Genomic DNA, 22,035 nt, shown 5'->3' with positions numbered 1-22,035 from the left:
ACAAACGAGGATGGGAAGAGGATGGTGTGGAATATCTATAACATCATAAAGCTGTTGTGTTTCCTTGCTGTAAACGCAGAATAATTTCAATGGATATTTCGCGTGAAGTGACGGAAAATGCAGCAACTGGAAATTTCTGTGTTCAGCCTTGGAACCCTTCATTTTTGATCAAGTGAAATTTAGCCTTCACATCATGAACAGTACATCAGAGTGAGCAGTTTGTTCGAACACACTGAACACAACCATATGCATCAACATTTTTATATGACTTCAGGCTTAAGTAATATTAAGCCGTTCTAAGAGGATGACCACTGTCAGAGCAACAGCAGCAGTTTCTGGTTCTCAGGCAATCATTTATCTTCAAAATTGAATTCAGCCTTCTAAATACAGAAACAGATTTAATATTGTACCAGTTTTTTTATAACAGCTAAATGATTGGATGTAATTGGGCGCATCAAACACATTAAATGTGTTAAATGCAAGTGTACTGTCAGGCACAAAGCAATTCTTTAAAGGAATAATCGTGCCAGAACAGGCTGGCAAGTCATGATTTCAGCGGGTTCAACCTTTAAGAACAGATCAGATTGCCAATTGTTTACTGAGAATGAGGGCAAGGAATGAGGTGCTGGGTATCACTGGAAAACTAATCCCACGATGGTCATGTGTGTGAGGACAGGGGAGTTGTAACGCCAAGACTGAACATCAGGTTACAGAGAGGAGAGAGCCCCAAGGAGGCTAAAATTGGGGAGCAGGGGAATAGTGGAATGCAGCAGATGCAGCTCAACGCATGAAATTAATCATCATGGTTTCAGTTATATGGAGAAACTGGAGCAGTTGTGAGTGTTCTCCACGGGACACAGAATTTTAAGAGGACGTTTGGGGAATGTTACCCGGTTGAGAGGCACCAGTTCTGTCGAGAGACTGGAGAAGCTGAGATGATTCTCCTTATATATGATGAGTTTAAGCACATATTTCCCAACGTGGTAGTGAGGAATGGGAATATTTTAAGAGGAGAGGTGGGAAACTTTGGGAATGTTGGTGAGAAATCGGAAAGGGTGAAATAAATGTGTTTAATACACAAAAAACCCGAGCAAAGCAAATAATCTGAAAATCTGTCAGGCTGAGGCTAACAGTGCCATTCCCACTTTCCCAGACAGTCACTAAAATAAAGTGCCGCAACATTCAGTACCTGGGCCCTAGCTGTTCACAATCCACACCAATCAATCGGATGTGGGGGGAAAACGGTAACATTTCCAATTTTTATGTTGACACACAATTAGGTGGGAATATGAGTTGTGAGCAGGGTGCAAGGAGGCTTCAAGGCGATCTAGACAGGCAAAGCGAGTGGGCATGAATATGGTGGATGGAAGGTAAAGTGGAAAAATGTAATGTTATACACTTTGGTAGGAAAAGCAGAAAAGCAGAGTGTATCATAAATAGTGAGATTAGGAAGTCTGGGGAATCGGGCGTCCTTGTTGATATCTCACTGAAATTTAACATGTAGATTCAGCAAGCAATTAGGAAGGCGAATGGTATGTTGGACTTCATTGCAAAATGAGTTCTGCACAGGAGAAAAAAAAAATGCGTGCGGATTTTGTTCAGAGCCATGGTAAGGCCGAATCTGGAGGAATAGGTACAGTTCTGGCCTCCTTACCTGAGGAATGATGCACTTGCCACAGAGCGAGTTCAGCTCCGGATGACACGAGTGATCCATGCAAAGGCGGGATTTGCCTCTGAGAGACATTGAGGAGACTGGGTTTGTATTCTCGAAAGTTCTGAAGGCTGAGAGGTGATCTCTTTCAATCACACAACATTCTTACGAGGCTCGACAGGACAGATACCGGGAGGTAGGTTCCCCTGTCTGGGTGTTGACAAACCAGGGGACAGAGTCTCATAATTACAGGGTTGTGGGAAGGAGGCTATTTAGGACTTCGATAGGGAGAAAAGTCTTCACTCAGAGGATGGTAACTCTTTGGGATTCGGTACCCCAGAGGGCTGTGGAGGCTCATTCATTTAGCATCTTCAAGGCAATCATCGATAAGTCTCCTGATTCAGAAGCTATCAAGGGTTATGGGGATAGTGCGGGAAAATGGCGGTGAGCTAGAGGATCAGCCATAACCTAATTGAAATGCAGAGCAGGCTCCAGGAGCTAAATGGCCTCCTCTTGCTTCTATGTTCCTTTTAATTTCAGACAAACCAGCTCTGGAGTGGGTCTTTGAAAGAGCAATCCAATTATTCACTCTTAGATTTTATGTACCCAAGTTCTGCAATTAAAACAAAAATGTTTTTAAAAAAACATTCATTTGTGACTCAGTGAATCCTTGACTGATAGACTCATGAAAGCAGCTGGGTGGAATTTGTGTTCAAAAATGGAACTTCTTTAGAGATCAACAAACAGAAGGTCCACTACAAGTGCTGGAGCTCCATTCTGCAGTGGAAGGAGTTGTTGATGGTGGCAGTTTGGGTTGTTAAAGATGGAGATTGAGAGATAGACTCTGAGGACAGCAGAAAGATGAAGCCCTGTCTTTACTGATGGGCATTAGTCTCCGCCCACACTGCAGATGCATATCTCACTTACGTGCTCATACGTTTCTGGGTGAATGTTGGAAGCGGGGTTAATGCAAGGTCCTTGATCTGGGGGCTGACTGAATTATCCGTTTAAATGTACCAACAACATACAAAGGCTGCAATACATCACAAAGCGCCTGGAATTCGATGACAAATGGAAAAGAGATAGAAAAATCAGCAAACATGCTAAAAACTATTTGTGTTAATGAAGGTGGTAATAGAACTTGCGCCATAGCGGAAGGCAGCGGTTTCAAGTCGAAGAAGATTCAGTGCAAAGAAACAGAAACTGAGCAACTGTCAGTTAGGACGGTGACTTAGGAACAAATGAATCTCTCAAAATAAATGCATTAGAATATTTCCTATTTGTGTGAAAATATTCTCCGCCAGAGTTTAGTCTTATCTTTCGATGATACTGATTCACAATGCAAACTCGCGCCTGTTCAAACTATTTCAGTTATCTGTTCATTTTTGTCTGCAGACACTGTGTGGGTTGCTTGACCTGAGGTCGGTGGCGACACTGGGGAAATTTAACCTCCTACAGCGCATGCTCGCTCCCCTACGTGAGCAGGCATTGAGGTGGATATCACCATATTTGGCTTCCTTCAGTGGCCTCGGAGCTCTGAGCTGATTGGTGCCGGCAGCATCTCCTCTCCATGGAAAACGGGCAACTATGAAGCACAGTGCATGATAACCATGGACGTTCACAAATCGATTGAATTAAAATGTACTTCAAGAATCCTCCTGCTATGCTTTCAATCGAAGTTCAGAACCGTTAATTACTATTAGGCACTACATTTATAGCAGAAGCCATAGGAATTCTTGACGTTTTCTAAGGAAAATTGTGGACTCTAGACATGTCCCAAGAGTTGAAGTATTTAATATTCCTCCCCTCATGGCCTCCTCACCTAAACTGAAGGTGGAACTATTCGGAAGAAAAGTGAATAGAGAATGGAGTTTATAAATACTGCACCCTTCAGCTTTTTTTAAATAGGGGTTTGGACAGGGGGAGATTCAGAGATAAACTCGAGCCACAAAACCAGTTGGAACACAGTTTGCAGAACATTAGTGTCCAATCACAGTGCAGATCTATATCTAATCGTTATGTTCAACTCTGGAAGGCTGAATGGGGGAGTAGAGTGAATAGAATTTCTTCGAACTCTGCTCAGCCTGAATCATGCTCTGCTTCTGCTTTTCTTACGTTAACATCCGAGAATCAAATCCCTATTCCACCAACATTTATAGAGATAGAACTGGCAAAAGCAGGCATATCCTTCCGAACTGGTAGTCCTGACAGTGAAAACTTTACATCGAAAATATTCTAAAGATAGATTTTGATGCTTTCAAGTGACAGGGCTCTGACTATTCCCTTCGACAGTTGTGCGATTGGCCCTGGGGTGAAAGATATTTGATTCACTGTCTTTGAAAGACATGACCTTTGCTGTTTAATTTTAAGATGTCTACTCTCCAGTAATGTTGAAGTGTCCAGATATTTTACACACAATTACAAATATCACAAAGCGCCTCAAATTCAGTTTCACTGTTGGAAAGGAATGGAAAACATGGAAAATGCTCAGCACTGAAGGAACAGGAATATCAACAAAGGCGGAATAGCACAAGTCAATATTTTTAACTTGGAGAAGTGCTGGTTCAAAGAAAGCGGGTCGTAATCTCGGTTTGGAGCGTGGTTGGGGCGGGGAGCAGGGGGTTGTGTTCACAAAATGTCCAAACGACAATTATTAAATATTCAATGATTTTTGGCAACGGGCCTTCTCCAATTTCTCTCTCTATTTCTCCTGTAGATGCACATTCCCGACAGGAGGTGAACCCCACAGCCGCCCTCCAAGAGCATTAGGTGCTCATGTAAGAGTGCAGATACTGAAAAGGGTTGCGTCACTTGAGATGATCAGTGATGACAGAGGCAAATCTTCACCCTCCAACTGCGCATGCGCGCATCCATAAAATAACAGAGAGGAAGTATAACGGAGTGAAAATCGGCCCAGATTCCCGGAAGTGACTCGGGGGAATCGGGCCCAATGGTAGAGTCAGTATGTACCCTAGATGGAGGTCTCAAACACAGCGAAAACTAAATGTTGGACCGTGAATCTTACTTTAATGTACAGAAGAGGATCTTGACACATTACAGGGCAGATGGAGGCCATTCACCATCCTACTTATTCTGGCTCTGCAACTTTCTTCACATAACCCAACATCATTTCCGTAACTAATCCGTTCCATTCAAATACTTTCTCAAAGTTGTGGTCGAATCTGCTACCACCATTTTTACAGGAAGACTATTCCAGATCAATCTAACCCTCAATATGAGAATGTGTCTGCTAATTTCCACTCAGCCAGATATTTTAATTCTTTCATTGATATTTACGGGCACATTTGCGAAATGAAATAGGATCTCCCCGTGGTCTCTTTGAAATATCAATAGGATTTTGAATACGTCTGTGTAAGGTTCCTTCTTAGCCTGCCCCTTCCAAAAAATACGGAAAACCAGTCAACAAAACAAGACAAGTTTCTCCTGTCTCCCAACTTCACTGAAGTGCTTCATCTCTGGTTACGTTCACCGTTTCTCCAGTTACGGACTGGACAATATTCAATTCAACTCAAGGCCTCTGGGGATCCTCCAAGTTAACCAGCTGAACACGTGACCAGACACCATCAGACACAAACAGCAGCGTTAGTGTTTGATTTCTCTATCTCGCCCTTTTCCTTAACTGAAATAGGTGTCTTGCCTTGAACACAGTTCTAGGGCAAGTGCCTCTCCGCCTTGTCCTTCGGTGGGAAGGATCTGTTTGGTTTCTGAGCTCGGCCGCTGTTTTCCATTGAAACAGACTGATTACAGAAAGTGTAGAACAGGGCGCTGACAGTATACTCAGCGAACACCCACTTATCGACGTTTTGAAATGGGGCTAGGAGGTGACTGTCAGCAGCAGACACGCTCTCTACTCTCTGCTCTGATCTAAATCGCTCACATCTCCCGTAAACTAAAAGCCGATTCACTCCCACGTCGTTCCTCACTGATAATTCAACACAGTCAAGTTTCTACACCGATAATCCAACCTGATATGATGCACACCAAACCAGTTGTCGCTTTAATTCTGTCAGCTACCAGGGAGCGGACACCTCAGGTCTCAGTCTCACTCTCCCTGTGCTAGCCACTCAATCATACACCACACAGGCCAGAAACCCAGTAGTGCCAATACTAAATTGCTTCACGACTCACCAAAGAGCAGTAACCAGACGCCTGTCTCCATGTTCCAGCCCGAGCTGCTTCGAGACGTGAGAGCTGGAAGGAATGGCGGCTGAACGCCTTACACCAAGGCTCAGAAGTTCAAACCAGGAAGCCTTCAATGAGAGAGGAAGCAGAGGCTGGGAGGAAGTGAGGTGGTCAAGACAGTTAAAGCAACGTCACAGAATTGTGTACAACATGGAGTGAAATATGGACGTGATCGCTGCATGGTAGAAAATGTTAACCTTTGAAAGTTAAACATTGACCACGTGTTCAATCGGCTACAAAAGACGAAAAGCAGGAAAAACGACCTGACATATTGTGTTTGTCGTTGGGAGTTTGTCATTCAACATGGTCAGGAACTCTAAATCTGGGAGGGATCGTTCCTCACTTCCATCTCCCGGTGTCGATTTAAAACACTCCAATGTCAATTTCCAAAAATAATAAAACAAACAATCAAAAACAGAATCTCAACAGGAACATCAATTGAGCATCCCCTGTTGTTTTGAGCAGCGAATATACACGAGGGTGTGTATTGTGACGGAGAGATTGATCTGTATTGCAGTTGGTAATCATTAATTTGAGGCCCCCCCCCACCCCCCCCCGACCCCATCTTGCTCCAGCACTCTCTCATCCATCATCTGAAATGAAGGCGACGGGAATATTAATGACGTTAATTTGCGGCTTCCCTGCTCTCCACAGTGGGACAGAATTGAGCTGAAACCGTCCCGCCTAAAGGACTTTCTTCACTTCTCACCGATTTTAGAATTCCGACCCGAAATTTACCGAAATAAGGGGATTAGGCTTAAAAAATTCGGTTCGCAATTTAAATTATTTCCTACTCCATTTCAATTCTTTCATCCAGCGCTCTCTTATTCGAACTCATGGGGACACAGTCATAGGATTGACAAGGGGCTGTATGTACACAGCACCAACAAATGGTCAGTTAGCGATGGTTTTAGCCTTCACTGATTGAACGGATCACCTCTCTCTCTCTCTCTCTTTCTCTCCATCTCTCCCCCACCCCATCTCTCTCTCTCTCTCTATCTCTTTCTCTCTATCTCTCCCCCACCCCACCTCTCTCTCTCTCTCTCTCTCTCACTCTCTCGCAGTTTACTGCATTTTTTCCGGAATATGAATACATTTGCCTTCACATTCTGAATGATTCTGCAGCATGTACTTTGTGGGAAGCGAAAACGCAATCTCTGAAGTTCTTCCGTTGAACTCTGTTGGTATTTTTGCTGATGTGAAACGTGAGGAAATCGTTTGTTGGCGAGTAACTAAGTTGTGCTTATTAAGGCTCAAGGATCACAATTAACTCAGGTCCTGTTTCGAAGATTCTCAAAGTTTTGCTTTCAGACTTATAATGGAGTATGTACTTCCTCTGCTTGTTTCAATTAATAGTGACATTATGTTTGGATATGTTTCGATATATTGACCTGAAACAAACAGTGAACTGCACTGAGTTACATATAGGAGGTAAACCGGTCATGTTTATTTCGGAGCAGTTGAATGAAGGTGTGGCGAAACGTCGGTACAGGTCTGTTCCTCATTCTCGTTCCTCCCTCCAGGGCCTTGCATAACCATGCCAGCCATTGACAGAGAGCTCAGATCTCCGGCAGAAGAGGTCTTGAGTTATAGGGGTTTTATTAAAGAAATGCAGTCACAAATTTCACTCAGAACCAAGATAGACTGACCTCCAAGCCAATAGCTCCCGGGTCGCTTTGGCAGTTTCACCGGAGATGAACATCTATTGATGATCAGTGGGACATAACTTTGTGGAAGAAATGAAGGAGTTTGACAATGTTTATAATGTTGTAGTGCAAAGAGGTTCATGATGTGGATTCCGGAGCTTAGAGTCCCAGGTTAACAGGTAGTACGGCTACCATTGTGCAGCAAATAAAATGTGTGTTTCGATTATGAATTTTTTTGGGTTAGAATATTGGTTAGATTGTAGCTTTCAATTTGGTTAAGTGATGGGGCTCCTTTGACCTGCTCTGCAGATTGCCTGATAGTCAGCCGGCCTGATGTCATGGTTAGAGATGAATATGAGGCTGGCATTCTTTTCCTGGAAAGAAGTCACAAGGTTTTCAATAGCCGCAGCCGATCCGGTTTGTATAGGTCCCAACTTCCCCAGAGCTGGTCCCATTGCCTCAAGAACCTGTATCCCTCCCAGCTACACCATCTATCCAGCCTCGTGTTCATTTGTTCCATCCTCTTATTCCTGCTCTCGCTAGCAGGTGGAACTGGGAGTAATCCTGAGATTACTACATTTGAGGTCCTGTATTTTAATTTTTCTCCTAACTTCCTGTACTAAACTTGCAGGATCTCATCACTTAGTTTACCTATGTCGTTGGTACAAATGTGTACCACGGTCACTGGCTGTTTACCTTTCCTCCCCAGACTGTCCTGCAGCTGCTCCGTGACATCATGGACCCTGGCACCAGGGAGGCAACATACCATCATTGATTCACATTTGCGGACACAGAAGCGTCGATCTATGCCCATAACTATTGAATAACCTATCACTATAGCCCTGCTACTTGTTTTTACCCGCTCGTCTCAGCAGTAGGGCCACCCACGGTGACGTGAATTTGGCTGTTGCTGCTTTCCCTCCCAACAGTATAACAGAATCACAGAATCAAAGTGCAGAAGAGGCCCTTCGGCCTATCGAGCCAGCACCGACACGTGAGGAACGCCTGACCTACCTACCTAATCCTATTTACCTGCACTTGGCACATAGCCTTGAATGTTATGGCTTTCCAAGTGCTCATGCAGGCACTTTTTAAAGGATGGGAGGCAACCCTCCCAGGCAGTGCATTCCAGACCGTCACCACCCTCTGGGTAGAAAAGTTTTTCCTCACAGCCCCCTTAAACCTCCAGCCCCTCATCTTGAACTTATGTCCCCTTGTGACTGACCCTTCAACTTAGGGGAACAGCTGCTGCGATCCACCCTGTCCATACCCCGCAAAATCTTGTACACTTCGACCAGGTCACCTGTCAGTCTTCTCTGCTCCAACGAAAACAAGTTTTTCCAAACACTCCTCATAACTTAAATGTTTCATCCCGGGAAACATCCTGGTGAAACTCCTCTTAACCCCCTCCAGTGCAATCACATCCTTCCTATAATGTGGCGAACAGAACTGCACACAGTACTCCAGTTGTGGCCTCACTAGGGTTCTCTACAACCCCAACATGACCTCCCTCCGTTTGCAATCTATGCCTCGATTGAAAAGGCAAGTGTCCCATATGTCTGTTTCTCGACCACACTGACATGCCCCTCCACCTTCAGAGTTCTATGGACACACACGCCATGGTCACTTTGTTCCTCAGAACTTCCTAGTCTCATGCCGTTGAATGAATACTTCCTTGTCAAATTAATCCAAAGCGGTATATCTGTTAGAGGGGGTGATGACCACAGGGAACTCCTGCATTTCCTTTCTGGGTCTTTTACTGTTCCTGTTGGTCACCCCCTTCCCTTCCTGCCTGTGTAATCTTCACCTGCATTGTGACCACCTTGCTAAACGTGCTATCCACGACTTGCTCAGCATCGCGGACGCTCCACAATGAGTCCACCCGCAACTCCGGCTCCGAAATCCGGATAGCTAGAAGCTGCATTTGGACGCACCTTCCGGGGGCATGCTCACCAGGGACGCGGGAAGCGTCCCTCATTTCCCACACCCTGCAGAATGAGCGTATGAAGGTCTGAGTTCTCATGCTATGACGTCCCTGTGGATTACTCTAGTTGCTACCTTAAAATAAAACGGTCGCCCGGGGCCTTATTTATGTCAGCTTGGAAACTTGTTCCTTGACTAATTATACTTGTACAGTCCTACTCTATTTTTTTTTAGCTCCTACCTCAGTATTTAGCAAAGATTTATTTTAATAAATTTAATTTAAAAAAAAACTAACCAGGATTTACTCACCAGTCAGCTGCATTTTTGTAAAAAAATCCACTTTCAGAACAGTGTCCCTCGCAGGACTTGTGCAGTCCTCAAGGTACTGCCCGTTCCTCTCTCTCTCCTTTTTTGGTTTGAGGGGGAGCGAGGGATGGAATCACTACAGCAATGTAATGTTTGGGGCTATTCCGTTCTTTGACAGTGGGTCCTCCTCGATCCCCTTCTGAGTTGCGAAAACTGCGCTGCCTTCTCCCAGAAAGCTGCTCAGTCACTTCTCACTACTGCCCTCTGTTGGATGCTCTTCCTCCTGTTGAATGCAAGAGTCATTCCCCTCGATCCCCTTCTGATTGCGAAAACTGCGCTGCCTTCTCCCAGAAAGCTTTTTTTTTGTAAAAATATACTTTATTCATAAAATATCTTCAATCACATTCCAAACCATTTCAATAACAACATTACAAGGGTACAATCCAGGTTAAACTTTTACAAAATGTATCACCAGGTGCATCAGTACAAACAATATTACAATCATTTACAGCCTTTCATTTTGATCTGTACAGCCCGAGGGGCTCTAAACAGTTCCCAGTCTCTCGGTGCGCTGTGGTAGAAAGGTCTTAGAGAGCGACCCTTCCCCATTGCGCCTTTGCGGCAGCTGCCCCAAGCTAGGACTACGTGCTGAGGGACGCACTAAAGCTTGGGGCCTTCTCCCAGAAAGCTTTTGTTTTTTTTTGTAAAAATATACTTTATTCATAAAATATCTTCAATCACATTCCAAACCATTTCAATAACAACATTACAAGGGTACAATCCAGGTTAAACTTTTACAAAATGTATCACCAGGTGCATCAGTACAAACAATATTACAATCATTTACAGCCTTTCATTTTGATCTGTACAGCCCGAGGGGCTCTAAACAGTTCCCAGTCTCTCGGTGCGCTGTGGTAGAAAGGTCTTAGACAGCGACCCTTCCCCATTGCGCCTTTGCGGCAGCTGCCCCAAGCTTTAGTGCGTCCCTCAGCACGTAGTCCTGGACTTTGGATTGTGCCAGTCCGCAACAATCGGTCGGGGACAACTCTTTGTGCTGGAAGACCAACAAGTTTCGGGCAGACCAAAGCGCCTCTTTCACTGAGTTGATGATCCTCCAGCTGCAGTTGATGTTTGTCTTGGTGTGTGTCCCTGGGAACAGCCCGTAGAGCACAGAGTCCTGTGTCACAGAACTGCTCGGGATGAACCTCGACAGCAACCACTGCATCTCTCTCCAGACTTTCTTTGCAAAGGCACAATCCACAAGGAGGTGAACAACGGTCTCTTCCCCACCACAGCCACCTCGAGGGCAACGTGCAGAGGGGGGTGAGCCTGCTGGCGTGTAGGAAGGATCTGACGGGGAGGGCCTTTCTCACCACCAGCCAAGCTACGTCTTGGTGCTTGTTGGAAAGTTCTGGCGATGAGGCATTCTGCCAAATGACTTTGACAGTCTGCTCGGGGAACCATCCCACAGGGTCCACCCTCTCCTTTTCCCTCAGGGCCTCTAGGACGTTACGTGCTGACCACTGCCTGATGGACTTGTGGTCAAAGGTGTTTTTCTGCATAAATTTTTCCACCAGGGACAGGTGGTACGGCACGGTCCAACTACTTGGAGCGTTCCGCGGCAGCGTGGCCAGACCCATCCTTCGCAACACCGGGGACAGGTAGAACCTCAGCACGTAGTGACACTTGGTGTTTGCGTACTGAGGGTCTACGCACCGCTTGATGCAGCCACACACAAAGGTGGCCATCAGTATGAGGGCGATGTTGGGCACGTTTTTTCCCCCTTTATCTAGAGGCTTGTACATCGCGTCCCTGCGGACACGATCCATTTTCGACCTCCAGATAAAGCGGAAGATGGCTCGAGTGATCGCCATCGCGCAGGAGTGTGGAATGGGCCAGACCTGCGCCACGTACAACAACAGCGAGAGTACCTCACACCTGATGACCAGGTTCTTACCCGCAATGGAGAGGGAGCGTCGCTCCCACATGCCCAGTTTCCTTTTCACCATAGCCACTCGCTCCTTCCAGTTTCTAACGCATGCCCCGGTCCCTCTCCCAGAAAGCTTTTTTTTTTATTGTAAAAATATACTTTATTCATAAAAAATCTTCAATCACATTCAAAACCATTTCAAAAACAACATTACAAGGGTACAATCCAGGTTAAACTTTTACAAAATGTATCACCAGGTGCATCAGTACAAACAATATTACAATCATTTACAGCCTTTCATTTTGATCTGTACAGCCCGAGGGGCTCTAAACAGTTCCCAGTCTCTCGGTGCGCTGTGGTAGAAAGGTCTTAGACAGCGACCCTTCCCCATTGCGCCTTTGCGGCAGCTGCCCCAAGCTTTAGTGCGTCCCTCAGCACGTAGTCCTGGACTTTGGATTGTGCCAGTCCGCAACAATCGGTCGGGGACAACTATTTGTGCTGGAAGACCAACAAGTTTCGGGCAGACCAAAGCGCGTCTTTCACCGAGTTCATGATCCTCCAGCTGCAGTCGATGTTTGTCTCGGTGTGTGTCCCTGGGAACAGCCCGTAGAGCACAGAGTCCTGTGTCACAGAACTGCTCGGGATGAACCTCGACAGCAACCACTGCATCTCTCTCCAGACTTTCTTTGCAAAGGCACAATCCACAAGGAGGTGAACAACGGTCTCTTCCCCACCACAGCCACCTCGAGGGCATCGTGCAGAGGGGGTGAGACTCCTGGCGTGTAGGAAGGATCTGACGGGCTCACTACCGCCCTCTGTTGGATGCTCTTCCTCCTGTTGAATTCAAGAGTCATTCCCCTCGATCCCCTTCTGCGTTGCTGTAACTGAGCTGACTTCTCTCAGAAAGCTTCTCAGTCACTTCTCACTACCCCCCTCTGTTGGAAGAGTCATACGGATTCCAAAGGTTAACTCTGTTTCTCTCTCCACAGATGGCTGCTGGACCTGCTGAGATTTCCCAGCATTTTCTGTTTTTGTTTTAGATTCCCAGCATTCGCTGTATTTTGCTTTTACCATGACTGACTGTGCTGGGTGGAAAGTGACGAGAGGATGGGGACGGGACTTCATTCATGGGGTTTCCTCGAGCTGTGAAACAAGCCGAGTATGCCTTTGCTGTTAAAAGTGAGGACACTGAACAGAATCTCCGCACTTCTGTTTTAAAATTCGCGAATTGGTGATGCTGGGGATGGAACCCGGGGCCGCATAGGCGCGAAGCGCGGGCTTCAGCACCGGCTTCAGCACTGAGCTCCATTCCCAGGTGCTGGCGGCTTTGCTTGCTTGTTCTAATTTTAGTCATATCTATAGAGACCTAACTCGATTTCTCCGCCTCTGTCCCATTTTGTAGAGGTATTTTTAATCTTTGTCACAGTCAGACGTCATTTCATCGACGACTCTGATCTGATCCCTTCCCATGCAGTGACAGGGGAAGAATCCCAAATGGGAGGATTGGAACGTAGAGATTCAGTAATGTTGGACGCCGCTTTGGGGGGTGGGAGTCGGTTGTGGGGGTCTGCACTTTCATGGTCGATGGAGAAGACGGGGAGATTCGAGGTGGGGTCACTGGTTTGAAAGAATGGAGAGGTCACATCTGTTCATTTGCCTGGGGAGGGGGAGACGGTCAAGTGGGTTGCCGGAAGCGCTTTTGAAGGAGAGAAGGACCATGCCTGAGAATAGAAAACGGTGAACATTGTCACGCAACATGGGGGCCAGGAAGAAAAAATGAGTTTTCAGCCGTCTGCTGAGGACAGAGTAGAGGGAAGATAAGGTGGGTCTACTAGGTATGAGGAGAGGATGATGGGAGTTTAATTCTGGATAAAGAGTTGAAAAGAATCCCCGAACTTTAGCTCTAAAATTAGCAACATGGAGGTGCTAAGTACTGAATCCGGGACGTCACACATGCAAAGCACGCGCTCTACCAATAAACCACTGTAAACAACGAGCCACTTTCGAACTAATAGACATTTAGAAATGTGGGTGGGGAGAAAGAGGGAGAAAATAATTTGTGCTTGGAAACTGAAATAAAAAAGGAAAGAGCTGGAAAACCCTGCAGGACTGGCAGCGTCTGTGAAGAGAGAAGCAGTTAGTTTTTTGAGACGCAAATGAGTCTTCTTCCGAACAGAAGGGAGAGATAGGGATGTGCTGGGCTCTATGTTGTTGAATGAGGGGACGGGGGTACGTCTGGGCCTAAGGAGGTCAGGGAGATGTTAAAGGGATGGATAGATTGAATGAAAAGGGCAAAATTGAACACAAGGCAAAGCGAGTGCTAATAATTGTATTAAAGGAACAAAGTAGTCGCCCAGAGTAGGTTATAATAGCAGAATAAAGGCGGGCGCTGTCTGAGAGCAAAATAGCAGAATATGCAAGCACTGGAAGAGGCAAATGACTGGAGAGTCCCAAACCTAATGATGAAGAGTTCGATCAGCTCCTTGCAGTTGTTGTTGGAGGTGAGTGTGGAGGCAGGTGAGAGTATTTCAGAATGAGTTACGGATTAGGGAAAGGAAGTCCGGGGTTATCTGTGTATCCCAGTATGGTCCTGGAAGGGTGAATGCTTTTGTTCGATGAGTTCGGGAGCTTATGTTGTTCTACATGCTCCAGGCACAACCTAGCAGCGGAATCTCAACCAAATACCCACCATTTCCTTTCAGGTATGTGTCCCTTGCAGTTAAGCGGAGATGGGAGCTGTACCTGGAGAATGGGCGGGGTGAAGAAAGTCATGGTTTTAATAGAGAGCAGGAGATCGAAGATGGTAAGGCCAAGAGACTAACTGTGATTCTGTTTGGTTACTTTCCATCGGGGCATGGGTACAGAGAGGGTAAGAGGGCAGCGAGCACAGAGGAGAGAGAATACGCGGAATTGGAGATGCAGTCTTGGGAGGTGAGAAGTCACATATTGCTGTAGCTGAGGGACAGCGGCAGTGAAGATATCTAGGTGCCAAAATTTTGATGATAATTTGGTGAGGGCTGGCGAAGGGGAATTTTGGATGAGAGGGAGGAACACAGTGAGATTGCCTAAGAAGGAGAAAGTGCGAGAGAAGTGAAAGGACACACCAAGGTGCGATATGGTTATAAGTGCCAGTCTGGCGCCGTGGCAGGCTGGACTGGGTTGATGGGAGAGTGAGAGGTGGAGGCTTCATTCACAGGGAAGATGCCACCCACCCATGTCCAGGTTTACATCAAGACCAAGGCCTCAATTCAATCACCCTAATTTCGATACAATCACTCCTAATTCGATACAATCACTCCAATCTCGATACAATATCCCCAATCTTGATACAATCAGTCCAACCTCGATACAATCATCCACAATACGTTCATGGATGTCAAACCCTCCCTAGAAGTCAAACACTGGGAACTGTTTCTTCCCATCAACTCTGTCCAGGTCCCTCATGATTTTGAAGTCCTCTGTCAAAACTCCTCTCAACATTCCCTCCTCGAAGGTGGAAAGCCCCAGACTCGGCACCACCTTCTCGGAACTGAAGCCCCTTGTCTCTGGAGCGCCCCTGGTTATAACCTCATTGCAACCCATTCTGAAACCTTCGCATCCTTCCTAAAGAGTGCTGCCGAGAATGTGACACCATACTCTGGGTGAGTTACTTAATGACTTGGAGCGATTCACAAACTCCCAGGCACCGTGTAGCAGAGGACACGGACTCTGCTGAACGAGTGTTTGGTCTATTAGTGTCGTGAGTCAACAAGCAAACAAAAGACTGAAGGCATAAACGTGTGGCTGTGGGCCCTCCCGGTTGTCTCAATGAAAAACCACAGGTGCTATTTTGCTTATGTGAGCAGGTCTATTTGGAAGGCATTCCACCAGATGGCGCATCCTTCAGTGAATTAGGTTGCTGGCGAATATTCGCTATTTTGCACATATGAAACGAGTTTACCATGTTGGTGTGTGCAAAGGCGAGAGGCTGTGCAACGCTGCATTCAAATGTTTAAGTAGATATGCCAGTGATCGTCCCCGCACCCCATACATGCGAAGCATGTGCTCCAACATTGAGCTACATCCCCACATGCGACTGCTGGGAACATAAACAAACACAAATTCATGTGTGTAGTTTAACGCTTCGAGCCTGATCTTCTATGAAGTAAAATCACTCCTTTCATGTGATGCAACTATTTACTTGTCCCTCATCCACTCACGATGGGTAACAGTGGTAATGTAGTTAGACTAGCATTGTTGGGCCCCAGGCTCATCCAATGGGGACACGGGTTCAAATCGAAATGTCGGCACCAAAATGTGGAATTGAAAACCCGTCCCCCCGTGATGGTGACCATGAAGCCGCCATCGACTATTGTAAAATCCCATTTAGTTCACTAACATCCTTCAGGGAACGGAACCCTTCATCCTTATCAGGACTGGCCTCCTTGTGTCTTTCCACCCATATGTATGTGGTTGACTCTTAACTGCCCTCTGAAATGGCCCAGAAAGCCAGTCAGTTCAAGGGCAATTAGGGATGGGTAACAAAAGCTAATCCTGCCAGTAACACCCACACCCCATGAAAGTACAAAGGAAATATGAAATTCATCCATTGCATTCGCTGCTGACAGTGTGTACTCCTCTACATTTGGAAGACTCAACACAGGCTGGGTGACAACTTTGTGGAACATCTCTGCTCAGTCTACACACATGACCCGACCCGGTTGGTATTCCACTTCAGCATCTTGCCCTCATGCTCAAATTTCTGCCCTCGGCCGGTTGCAATGTTCCAGTGAAGCACAACACAAACTCGGGGAACAGGACCTCACCTTCCAATTAGGCGTTTTCCAGCCTTATGTACTCAAAACTGAACTCAACATCTTCAGACCATCGACTCTGTTCTCTATTTGTTTTATTTTGCCGGATTTCCAGTCTGTATCATGTTCTCTTATTTTGATTTCAGGCAGCACTGACCTTTATTCTCCAGTTAACACATTCTGCTATTTTGCTTTCTGACAGCGCTGACCTTTAATCTGCTATTAACACCTGCTCTGGGCTAATGCCTTATTCCTTTACTACTACCATTCCACTTCCCTTTGACTTTTATTTCATGGTATCCTTGTAATTTAATGTCAGCAGCCATCTAACCAATCCACGGCCTTCTTTGTTTTTGCTCCACCCTCCCTTCACCTTGCGTTCAACATTATAACACTCCTCATATCAAAAGAAGCGTCATATTGAAGGTGAAACGTTATATCTGATTCTCTCTCCACAGATGCTGCTAGTCGTGCTGAGGTTTTTTCAGCACTACCTTTAGTTTTTATTTCTTCCGTTAAGTGTCTGTTCTGTGAAGAAATTCCATGTATCTCCCATTTCCCAGTTACAAAGGTAATTGTACATAGTTTACCCTTGTCACATTCACGTATGGGGTCGCTTGTGAATTTCCTATTACACCTTTTCTATTGGGCAACAGGGACTGCATCCCACGTGAAGAATTTGAAACATGGAACTCCAGAAATGATGGGCAAATCGGGGATGGGAGAGGAGAGGGAGATTAGAGATGGGGGCGGTGGCTTCCAGGTGCAGAGAGTTCATTATCTCTTCTCTTTTTTTGAGAAGTGAAATGACTAAACCAGTTTGAAACGGAGGATGTGGCTTGAGGAGAGAACCGTGAACAATATTGACTGACCTGGGAGCCAGGTCAGCAATTTAGTGGGAACAGGACCCAGGGAACAGGAGTCGGGGCTCATTGACAGGATGAGTTCCCCGGATCTCGGAGCAGCTCAACAGCGCCCTCCCTGGTGATTCAGTGACAGAAACCTCTGTATTCCCCTGCCTGACTGCGCATGTACAAACCCCAGAGAGGGGCGGGGTTGGCCGGTTCCGCGCAGAAGTGTTAAAATTCTGTGTGCTGTTGTTTTCAAGTTCAGCACCGGGTATTAAAAAAAGGAACTCGAGGCCTTAAAAAGGTGCAGCGATGTTTAAGCAGAATTGGAACTGTGAAGGGGGGAAACGTTCTCGGCCTTCCTGAGGGAGTGTTGCACTGTTGGCGGTGCTGTCTTATGGATGGCACGTTTATTCAGAGGCCCCAGCTGTCTGATTGTCTCATTTTAAAAGATCCCTCAGCACTATGTCGAAGGAGAGCCGGGGAGTTATATCCAGTTCCTGCAAAATAAATATCCCTCAAAAAACATCACACAACAACTGGTTATCTGGTCGTTATTTTCATTCTTTCATGGGATGGGGCAGGAGCTTATCCCTAATTGCCCTTGAACTGAGTAGCTTGCTAGTCCATTTCAAAGGGAAGTTAAGAATCATTCACATCCATGTGGGTCGAAAGCCGCAAGTCGGCCGAATCAGGTGACAAGAGCAGATTTCCGTTCCTAAAGGGCGATTATCTTCTTTTTAGAATTTATTTAATTTATTTGATCCATTCATGGGATGAGAGCGTGGCTGGCCAGGGCAACATTTATTGACCAACCCCAGTTGCCCCTTGAGAAGCTGGTTTTGAGCTGCCTTCTTGAACCGCTGAAGTCCATGTGGTGTAGGTACACCCACAGTGCTATTAGGGATTGAGTTCCATGATTTTGACCCAGCGGCAGTGAAGGAACGGCGATATATTTCCAAATCAGGATGGTGAGCGGCTTGGAGGAAAGCTTCCAGGTGGTGGTGTTTCCAAATATCTACTGTCCTTGTCCCTCTAGATGATAGAGTTCGAGGGCTTGGAAGGTGCTGTCAAAGGAGCCTTGGTGAATTCCTGCAATGCATCTTGTAGATGTTAAACACTGCTGCTACTGTGCGTCAGGGGTGGAGGGAGTGAATGTTTATGGAAGGGGTGCCAATCAAACGGGCTGCTGTGTCCTGGATGGTTTCAAACTCCTTCAGTGTTCTTGGAGCTGCACTCATCCAGGCAACTGGAGAGTATTCCATCACACACCTGACTTTTGATTTGTAGATGGTGGACAGGCTTTAAGGAGAAAGGAGCCAAGTTGCTCTCTACATAATTCCTAGTGTATGACATTTTCTTGCAACCAAAGTATTTATTAGCTAGTCCAGTACAGTTTCTGTTCAATGGTACCCCCAGGATATTGGTAGTAGGCGATTCAGTGATGGCAATGCCATTGAACGTCAAAGGACGATGGTTAGATTCTCTCTTGCCCGAGATGGTCATTGTCTGGAGCTTGTGAGGCGTGAGTGTTATTTTCCACTTGTCAGCCAAGGCCTGGATATTGTCCATATCTTGCTGCATTTGGACATTGGCTGCTTCAGTAGATGAGGAGCAGCGAATGGTGATGAACATTTTGCAATCAGCAGCGAACTTCCCCAATTCTGAACTGATGATGGAAGGGCGGTCAGAATGAATCATTTTAAAAAAATAAATCGGTGACAGTTGCCATGGTCACTATTACTGTGAGTAACTTCCCATTCCACATTTATTTACTGAGGTCGTGGTGGGATTCTAACCCTCTTCCCGACGGCATGAACCTGGATTTCTGGCTCATCAGACGAGTGACATAAAGACTACACGAGTGTCTCCCAGAGATGATCCGCTTGCTGTTTCTGGGAGCTTGCTGTGCATACATTGGATTTCACATTTCCTACATTAGAACAGAGACTGCATTGCAAAAGCCCTTCGTTGGCTGTAAGCCCTCAACTGAGGTGTCAAAGTGAGCGTGACAGGCGCTATGCCAATGCAACTCTGTTTAGTATTAGAGTGTCCATTTTCAAATCAAACCACCCTACTTCCACCTCTTTAAATCAGAAAAGAAGGAGCAATGGGATGATGTGCAGATAATCTGTGTTCGTGACGTCAGTTGAGAGTTAAATGATTACCAGGGGCAATGAGAATTAGCAGCACAAAGCAATCACTCTGCAAATGGAGCTCAGAAAAGCGCTGTTACCTCCAACACTAACTCTGCAAAAGTTCATACAAGGAAACCATTTTTATTTCACAACTTTACTTCCTCAGCACTACCATGAAACTTATTCTTATCTAAAAAAAAAGTATTCTAATCCATCACGTCATGACCAGTCCACGAATATCCGTTCTGACACGATCTTGGCCCTTCTATATTTTGCTCCAGGTCTCGGGAACAATCAAGCAGAGCATTGCTACAAAATGCCTGTCTGCCGCTTCAAATCCATTCTCCAGATGGTGTCCGTGTCAATTCTGCTGATGAATGGTAAGTCTCCATTCATTTCTGTAGTTGGTAATTAATGAGGGGTTGAAAACAGTTAATTTATTCTTAAATTCCGTGGAAGTGGCTAGAATGAGGAAGCTGCAGCTAAATTCGAACGACTGTTTCTAAGATAATGCAAACTCCAATACCCTGCTTCTTTGAAGTTTAAATGCTGACATCAGACATGTTTACTCTGCTTTTTCCATCTCAGGTGTCCCAGCTTTTTGCTGGTCGGTTTCTGAAATTAGAGCCTCCAAAGATTCATCTATGCTGCCTCTGTCCTGCACCTCGATTTTATAATTCTCATTCCTCTGTTTAAACTTCAAGGCTGCCGGCAGCCTCTCTGTCTCTGTAACTTCCTCCAACTCTTATTCTCATGATCCTGCTCGAATCCCTCCATGGGCCTTCGCCCCCCTCCTCCTTATGTTTCTACCCTCCTCCAGCCCAGACAATTCTCACCCCCACCCCCTTCTAAATCCATCAATGGTCATTCGCCCCCCTTCCTCCCAATCTCTGTAACCCCCTCCAGCCCCTACATTTCTCCCCCTCCTGTTCCAAATCAATCCGTGGCCCCTCGGCCCCCATCCTCCAATCGCTGTAAACTTCTCCAGCCCGGACAATTCTCACCCTCCGGTTCCAAATCCCTCCATGGCCCTTCGCACTCTCCCTCCCTATCTCTGTAACCCTCTCCAGCCCCTTCAATTCTCGCCCTCCTGTTCCAAATCCTTCCAATCCGCCTCGGCCCCCTCCCTCCCTATTTCTATAAACCTCCTGCAGCCCCGGCAATTCTCACCCTCCTGTTCACTGTGAAGCATTCCAGCTGCACAATCCTCTGAGATCTGTGTTTTTCTTCCTTTTCCTCCATACTCGTGTCGATTAGTTCATCCCCTTGTGCTCACGCTCTGGAATCCGCTCACTAAGCCCCAAATACTTCTCCACCTCCCTGAAACGGCGCCTTAACTGTTGATCAGTTAGAGACCCTGGCCTCAGTGTTCTGTTGTTATTGGTCTAGTTATGTGCCTGACACTGACCTTACGACATTTATAAAAGGGATAGGCGCTGTATAAAATCCAAGATGATTTTGCCTGTCCTTGTCCTGAGATCTCAACTGTTTTTCAACGCTATATGCAGCGATATTGGTGGTTTATTGCGAGTTTGCCTCCTCTGTCCCTTAGGTGTCCCCAACTAACACATCCATAGGGCACTGAGCTATACTTCTACGGGTGTACACATGTTTTTTTTTAAACACAGAAAGATTTCACAAAGCCAATCTTCGCTCAGTTGTTTATTGTGTCGCCAACTACACCGTCCCAGAAAGATCTTTAACTAACATTCATTGAGTTTTGCTGTGGAGGACTGAAGGAGCCAGGGAGTGCCCCGTCTCTGAAAGAGTTCCCCAACTGGCCTCATTCCAATTCCCCATTCGGTCCATCTCCCCTGTGCTCGCACTATGGGGGCAAAAGAAAAACCCTTTTCCCTTCATCCCACTGCCCTTGCCCTTTCCCCCTTCGGTCAACACCCACTTTTGATCTCTCCGGAAGGAAACTCTCCCTTGAATCCTACCCCCCAGTCCTGTTGACTATTCGGCCCACCTACTCTATTCCCCGTCACTAAGAGTGTTCTCTCCCTGCTCAGCCCCTCACTTGCCGTTTGCCAGTTCTGTGTTGTTCCTTCCTTCAAAAGTTCATCTAATTCCCTCTTCTGAGCGGTGGCTGATTCAGTTAGAAAAAGTTATTGTGTTCATAGCACCCTGCCTGTTAAAAGTAAGACCCAATCATTACCCTTGATCAGCATTTAAAATCATTGTCCCTTCACTCATTACATACAAAACCAGGACTACTGGAAATGTGAAAAATCAGATAATACAACCTTGACTGCTTTCAACTTTCTGAAGGAATCTATTTCCGTCTCTCCAACCCATTCTCTCAATGTTTTTTTAGCATTTCTGTCAAACCATCATTTTATATTTTCTTCTCAAATGCAAACTGCCCCAACTTTTCCAAAATTTTCTCAATTTTTGTGTTTCCTTATAGCAGGCAGCATCTAATTCTGCCTGAGTTGTAAACCAGCTTTGTGTTAGCGTGTTTTCTTTTTCCATATTGTAGATTTTAAACAACTGCCCACCTCTCCACCCGCCCAGACCTCTGCCATTTTCATTTCGTTTTACAAGTGTGGAGCCAGCTACAGTTGTCTTGCTCCTAATCGCTCATGTAATGGCAC

The 22,035-nt window shown here is 46.0% G+C and overlaps 3 protein-coding genes across 4 annotated transcripts in view; 1 reads left to right on the top strand and 2 right to left on the bottom strand.

Annotated features, from left to right (window-relative positions):
- LOC144672519 (Fc receptor-like protein 2) overlaps positions 1 to 22,035 on the bottom strand; it is a 287,381-nt gene that overhangs the window by 48,121 nt on the left and 217,225 nt on the right. The window lies entirely within an intron of this gene.
- LOC144672517 (osteoclast-associated immunoglobulin-like receptor) overlaps positions 1 to 22,035 on the bottom strand; it is a 298,334-nt gene that overhangs the window by 190,399 nt on the left and 85,900 nt on the right. The window lies entirely within an intron of this gene.
- Positions 19,706 to 22,035, top strand: part of LOC144672516 (osteoclast-associated immunoglobulin-like receptor) — a 37,904-nt gene continuing 35,574 nt past the window's right edge. Inside the window, exon 1 of the mRNA XM_078534359.1 lies at positions 19,706 to 19,818. Within this exon, the coding sequence (XP_078390485.1) occupies positions 19,755 to 19,818 (64 nt within the window). The 5' untranslated portion in view covers positions 19,706 to 19,754. The remainder of the gene's footprint in view (positions 19,819 to 22,035) is intronic.

Source organism: Cetorhinus maximus, chromosome 38 (genome assembly GCF_964194155.1).
Source record: "Cetorhinus maximus chromosome 38, sCetMax3.hap1.1, whole genome shotgun sequence".
Lineage (NCBI taxonomy): Eukaryota > Metazoa > Chordata > Chondrichthyes > Lamniformes > Cetorhinidae > Cetorhinus > Cetorhinus maximus.
This window is presented reverse-complemented; position numbering and strand designations above follow the sequence as displayed.